Here is a 6994-nt window from a genome sequence, read left to right on the forward strand (position 1 = left end):
AGAGTAAAAAAGTAAAAAAGAAAAAAAAGTATGTATACAGAACAGTGTTGGCATTTTTGGTACAATTGTACTTGTTTGATACAATTTCATTTACAATATACTTTCCTACTACGCAGTACTTTTTAGTAAAATTTTGTAATGAATACTAAAAATATATAGCTCTGAAAATTCACAGTTCGCCTGTTCGTATTTACCTTTGTAAGTTTTGATAAATGGCTTGAACGAACCAGTATAACATAGCCTAGCCAAATTTTTAAAGAAACTTTTCGATACTAAGTTTTATTAAAACAAAATGTCAAAGTCAGCTTCATATAGAAACAAAGTCTTCGTTAGTTATAATAAGAGATTTTCTTAAATATAATACCTTTACGGCACTCACATATTGACAAGGTTTTACTATTTATTTTATTATTCTTTAATTTTAATTATCTGTTTATAAACTATAATGTATTCTTTAAGAAAAACTGTATAAACCCAAGATTAAATCTTTGCGAAACATCCAAAAACCAACATACTGTCTTAAAAATTTCGAGCTTTATTAATATTCTTTAGTTTTTAGCCCATTAAATTTTAGTATAATAAAGTGCAAGTTTAAAGTAGCTGGGACTTACCGTTGAACTTGGCAATTTTGTTTTGTCGACGATGTCAGCCATTTTCTTCCATACGAAGTGTGTTCGACGATTTTTTTATATGGAGGAAATTAGCAACACCTTCATCAAAGAAATCTTAAAAAACTTAGTTATATTAAAATTTAATGGGCTAAAAAACCACACACTCAAAATAAATCTAGGAAATCGAATTAAATAGATCGAAATTTTTACGAAAGTGTGTTGGTTTTTTTAATGTTGCACAAAGTTTGAACCTTGGATTAGTACGGCTTTTCTTAAAATATAAAGCGTATTTTTACAAAAAATAATTAAAATTGAATAATATTAAGATAAATAGTCAAATCTTCTCGAAAAGTTTTGATAAGCACTTGAAATTCTATTAAAATGTAAAATTTTAGTACTGAATCCAAAGAAAATGTCTCTTTTATCCATTAATAATAACTTAAATATGCTTTTTGTTAAGATGTATACCTGAAAATGTGTGCATACATATTTGCGTTAAATGCAATACATGTGCACGTGGAATCAATTTGTAAAAGTGTAAAATACGTAAACGTATGTACATAAACAATAAAACTTTCTGCATGAATACCATAAAATCATTGGTCTTGAAGGGAATGTACTAAGAAAATATATGAGCGAATTAAAAAGTGTATACAATTTATAGCCGAAAAGTACATTTTTTGTATAGATTTCGTACTGAAGGAACAATTTCATATCCCAACACTGATACAGAATGTAAACAAACACAGGGTTGCAAGGAAAAAAAGTTGAACGAGCTCAAAGTTGGCTGGCGACCAACTTTGTTGAAAGCGATTAGTTGAAAGGCCGTTCGGACGAAGCGATTTTTGCTTTCAACTAAAAGTTGCCTGAAAAATCGCCACGTGCGAATGCCCTATTAGTAGTATCCATGATTCAATAATACAAGGTTGGATAAACTGACAGTTGTCTCTCTCGCACCGCTCCCTTAGCAGTGGCACCGTGTTGCTTCTTTGCAAATTTACATGGAAACAGTGTAGCTTTGGTGTGAAATAAAAGTAAAAGCTTTTGTGCAATATGTTTATTTGTATATGCATATGAAGCATATTTAACTGATGAAAACATAAGCATTGGATGTTTACATCAGTCTCATAGTAGTCTTATTTTAATTTTGAGCCATTTTGCAGTTTTTATACGGCTCAATAGCATATAAATTACGTAATTCTCGTAGATATACCAATATTACATTCAACATTTCGTTTAAAATGCCAGATTTCCTGCAAATACATTAGAATTTACGAAAGGAATTTCACTACTAATTGCCTACTTTGCGTACTTTTCTACTACCATTTTCGCAACAAGGGATTGCATTCTTGCCCTTTCTCTGTCCTTCGTAAATGCAACCTTTTGTAAGGGAGTGTCAAACCGCAGCTGTCAATAATTATCTAACCTTGAATTATTGAATCATGGTAGTATCGATACCTAAACGAAATCAGAGGATGACTGAACCATTGTGTACAAATACAAGTGAGATATCTTAGCAATAGACGTCATCCTGGGCCACAGCTGCGATCATCTGTTTTTTAGAGTTGCTTATTTTGGTCTAAACTGCGCTTTTTTGACCTGAGTTGCATTAAATAGTCTCTTAAAACTTGGTAGTATTTGTTGTTCAAATGGTAACATATATGCCCAAAAACTTGAAAAATATTAGATGATTGCTTTTTAAAAATGCTATTTATAAAATTTGGTTTTGATTGCGACATTAGAAATATTCAGATTATAAAAGTTTTTCACATATGTTTTGTTGAAGATATTGATTTTGTATTCATTTACCTAACACTATGCATGTCAATCTATTACTTTATACATTGTCATTACTCTTTATTTTTGCTTTATTCATCTCTTCTTTCGTAACTTTAACCTTCTTCTGGATTTAAACCTCGTGGAGCTAACATTCACTTATAATTTTATCTCAATAAAAATATCGAATTATCTCGGCAATCTCGTCAGGTTATGGGCCCAGGCCCGCTAATTTAAATACATTTTGTGAGATTGTTTGACTAATGAGCAATATTGAGGATTTAGAAGCAAGTTCACCTAAGATTAAAGCCGATCAAATTAGCACGTGCTATAAGACATCGGAAGTAATGGCTACAAATTCTGCATCAAGCTCTTCACGGATTGAGTTGCTCTCCAAGGAGAACTTCGACACTTGGAGCATGCAGGTAGAAGCTTTGCTTGTGAAGAACGATCTTTGGGAGTACGTAAATGGTGGTAATTTGATTCCGGCAGAGACCGATACTGTCGCAAGGAGCGCCTTTTTGAAAGCTGACAAGAAAGCTAAAGCAGATTTGATTCTAGCAATCCAGCCATCTGAGTTAAAGCAAGTCCGGGCATGTGAGACATCGCGAGAAGTTTGGCTGAAATTAGAATCGATCTATGCGTCGAAAGGTCCGGCGCGAAAAGCAACGCTACTGAAGCAGTTGATGTTACAGAAGCTAGACGAAGGTGATGATGTGAAGGAGCACATTGCGAAATTTTTCGACGCGGTGGACAAGTTGGAGAGTATGAGCGTACAGATCAATGGTGATCTCTTATCCATCATGCTCTTATATAGCTTGCCGTCATCTTATGAGAACTTTCGGTGCGCGATAGAGTCACGCGACGCGCTTCCAACAGCTGAGGTGCTAAAAGTAAAAATAATTGAGGAAAGCGAAGCACGTAAACAATCGGCGAGTAATACAGTGATAGCAATGGCTGCAAAATCACATGGGCAAAATGGACAGAATCGAAAGAAATTCAGCAAGGGTAAAAGAGAACTAAGATGCTTTAAATGCGGTGCGCTAGGGCACAAGGCAAGCGCATGTTCTGCGAGAAGTGATGGTGGCGGCCGGGGAAATGACTCCAACCACTCCAAGAATTTGGCATATAGCGTTGATGAGACGTACGCGGCGTGCCATTCTGCAGCAACAGAAAAGTCATATAGTGACATACGTGTAAAACGTGCTTGGGTTTTGGATAGTGGATGCACTGCTCACTTGTGTGGTGACGAGTACATGTTTAAGACAATGGAAAAGTCATCCAATCCAAAGCCAAGCTGAATTTGGCGAGTCAACAGGCGTGTGCAGATGTGCAAGGCAAAGGTGTGGTACATTTATCAGTGACTAGCGAAAGTGGTCAGCGCCAAGTTGAGTTCCGAAACACGTTGTTTGTTCCAGAGCTGCGCACTAATTTAATTTCGGTAGGTAAAATTACTGATAAGGGGCACAAAGTGACATTTACCAAGGACGCTGCGTATGTGTGTAATGGAAATGGAGAAATAACACTGATCGCTGACCGCAAGGGCGATTTATATTATATAAGAGAAAGCAGCGAATGTGCTGCTGTCCAGCTGAAGTGCTCCGAACTGTTGAAGTGGCACTGTCGGTTGGGCCATCTAAACGCGGCTGATTTATCAAAGTTGATACATGATGGGGTGGTTCCTACTTGTGGCACTGGCGACGTCAAGCAGCTGGCACAGTGTGAAGTGTGTATAATGGGTAAAATGTCCGCGTTACCGCTCAATAGAGGCAGAGTGCCGTGCTCAGAGCCTTTGAAGATTATACATTCCGACGTTGTTGGGCCATTCAGGGAAGAGTCCATTGGCCGCGCCAGATATTTTGTCACCTTTATAGATGACTGCACAAGGTGGTGCGAAATATACCTACTAAGGCAGAAGTCTGGCGTTTTCGAGGCTTTTAAGCTATACCAGAGATTTATGGAAAGGCAGACAGGGCTGAAAATTAAGTGCCTGCAGTCCGACAATGGACGTGAATATTTAAATAATGATTTTAATACGTATCTTTCAGAATCCGGCATAGCTCCACGGCTAAGTGTTCCCCGAACGCCCGAACAGAATGGAGTCGCTGAGCGAATGAACCGAACGCTGCTGGATATGACTAGGTGTCTCTTATTGCAGTCGGGCCTAGGTCATACTTTTTGGTCGGAAGCGGTAGCAACTGCGTGTCATATAAGGAACAGATGTCCATCGCGAAGCTTAGGATTGAAGTCATCTTATGAATGTCTAAATAAGGTAAAGCCCAATGTCAAATACTTAAGGTCGTTTGGCTCAAAGGTAATGGTACTCGATAAACTACCCGAGAAAAATAAGCTGGCCCCGAGATGTGAAGAAGGCGTGTTTGTAGGGTATCCAAGAGACAACAAGGGTTATCGTGTGTGGATACCAAAGGCGCATAAGATCGTATGTGCGCGTGACGTCCGGTTCGTTAGTGAACAGCAACTGGTTTCACTTCCAACACGTAGCGTCGATGATCTGCTGATGCCGCCTGAAGTTCCAGAAGAGAATAAGAGCAACTGCCGTAAAAGTGTAGAGTTTTCACCTTCTCCTATTGAGACTGATGAAAAGTTGGAAGAGGTTCGAAGGGCACCAGGCAGGCCAAAGTGGTTACGAATGGGAAATAGAGGAAGACCGCGAAAATTGTTTCGTTCTCGCGCTAACTCAGAGCCGTCACAGCAACCGGTTTGTACAGAAAGCGACAATGATAGTGGTGGTGACGATGATGTGTTCGTTGGTATAGCTGAGGTTAGCATGCAGAACGCTTTGAATGGACCTGAGAGTGATGAATGGCGAGACGCATTGGAATGTGAGGTAATTAACATGATTAAAAATGATACATGGGATGTTGTTCCGACCACTCACAACAAAAATATAGTGGGGTGCCGTTTTGTTTTGACAAATAAGTATGGATCCGATGGTAATATTGAGCGACGCAAGGCTCGTCTGGTAGCCAAAGGCTATGGTCAGAATACCATATTTCTGAAGTGAAACGTATGCGCCAGTAGCTCGCTTAGAATCGATTCGCTTGTTACTTGCATTGTCGGCCCATTTTAACCTCACAATCTGGCAGTTTGATGTTGTAAGCGCATACTTAAATGGAACTTTAAGTGAAAAAGTGTTTATGAAGGTGCCAGATATGTTGTATGATATTTTACAAAGAATTATAATGAAGTTTGATAAAAACGGGGACATTGGTAGAAAAGCTGCGAAAATGATGAACGACATAGATGAAGGTGGCAATACTTGTCGACTTTAGAGGGCGTTGTATGGCCTCAAGCAAGCCGGTCGGCAGTGGTATTCCAAACTAAAGTCGAAGCTTTTAAGTATGGGGTTAAAGCCCACAGAAAATGAGCCCTGTTTATTTCATGGAAGTTTTGAGAAAAAGTTAGTTTTACTGCTGGTATACGTAGACGATCTACTAATTGCGTCGCATGAAGTAAAAATTATTCACAAATTAAAACAGCAACTTTTAAATGATTTTGATATTAAGGACATTGGTCGAGCAAATTATTGTCTTGGGCTAAAGATTCATCAAAAGGATGATGTGATTACTTTGAAGCAAAGTGGTTACATACAAGAATTGTTAAAGACATATGGCATGAGTCAGTGTAACCCGGTAGCTACACCATCAGAGTTGAATGTGAATTTTGATAGAAATAATCCAAGTAATGATGAAGCCTGCCCATACCGGGAACTAATAGGAGCTCTTATGTACTTGTCCGTCGCAACAAGGCCCGACATAGCAAATACCGTGTCAAGACTAGCACAGTTTGTGACTAACCCATCGAAATGCCATTGGAACACGGCCAAACGTGTGCTAAGATATCTTGCCGGTACTGCCAATAGGTGTGTCCTCTATCAAAAATCCAACCTACCGCTAATAGGGTACACCGATGCTGATTGGGCTGGCTGCACAACTGATCGTCGTTCCTACACTGGCTATGCTTTCTTGCTCAGCGGTGCTGTGATAAGCTGGAAGTCGCAAAAACAACGTACAGTAGCACTTTCATCAACGGAGGCCGAGTATGTGAGCTTGGCAGAAGCAGCAAAAGAGGCAGTCTACTTGCGTAGTCTCTTAAACGAGATAGTTCTTCAAGAGCTCACCGATATTAAAATCTATGTGGACAACAGAGGGGCGCATTGTTTGGCGAATGATCCAGTTTTTCATGCGCGGACCAAACACAGATATCAAGCATCACTTTGTAAGAGAGAGCATCAGCGCACGGTTATTCTCATTGAAGCACGTACCTACACAGGAGATGATTGCAGATGTTATGACGAAACCGTTGGCGCGAGCAAATCACGAGAGATGTCTTATCGGGCTTGGTTTACCCACTTAGATGACCTGCATATTGAGAGGGCGTGTTGAAGATATTGATTTTGTATTCATTTACCTAACACTATGCATGTCAATCTATTACTTTATACATTGTCATTACTCTTTATTTTTGCTTTATTCATCTCTTCTTTTGTAACTTTAACCTTCTTCTGGATTTAAACCTCGTGGAGCTAACATTCACTTATAATTTTATCTCAATAAAAATATCGAATTATCTCGGCAATTTCGTCA

General features: G+C 38.8%; 2 protein-coding genes across 2 annotated transcripts in view; both read left to right on the plus strand.

Annotated features, from left to right (window-relative positions):
* Positions 1-1851, plus strand: part of LOC108371800 (zinc finger BED domain-containing protein DAYSLEEPER-like) — a 5959-nt gene extending 4108 nt beyond the window's left edge. Inside the window, exon 5 of the mRNA XM_017627406.1 lies at positions 1819-1851. Coding sequence (XP_017482895.1) covers positions 1819-1851 — 33 coding nt within the window. The remainder of the gene's footprint in view (positions 1-1818) is intronic.
* A 3898-nt stretch (positions 1852-5749) lies between these two features.
* Positions 5750-6793, plus strand: LOC108371801 (uncharacterized mitochondrial protein AtMg00810-like). Its single transcript, XM_017627407.1, has one exon. The coding sequence runs from the start codon at positions 5750-5752 to the stop codon at positions 6791-6793; it is 1044 nt and encodes a 347-aa protein (XP_017482896.1).
* Positions 6794-6994: the final 201 nt, after the last annotated feature.

This window comes from Rhagoletis zephyria, unplaced genomic scaffold (genome assembly GCF_001687245.7).
Source record: "Rhagoletis zephyria isolate East Lansing unplaced genomic scaffold, Rhagoletis_zephyria_1.1 Rzeph_scaffold_05228, whole genome shotgun sequence".
Lineage (NCBI taxonomy): Eukaryota > Metazoa > Arthropoda > Insecta > Diptera > Tephritidae > Rhagoletis > Rhagoletis zephyria.

What these genes read in the sequence shown, in the direction of transcription:
- LOC108371801 (XM_017627407.1), top strand. Translation starts at nt 5,750, where the DNA reads ATGGGGTTAAAGCCCACAGAAAATGAGCCCTGTTTATTTCATGGAAGT.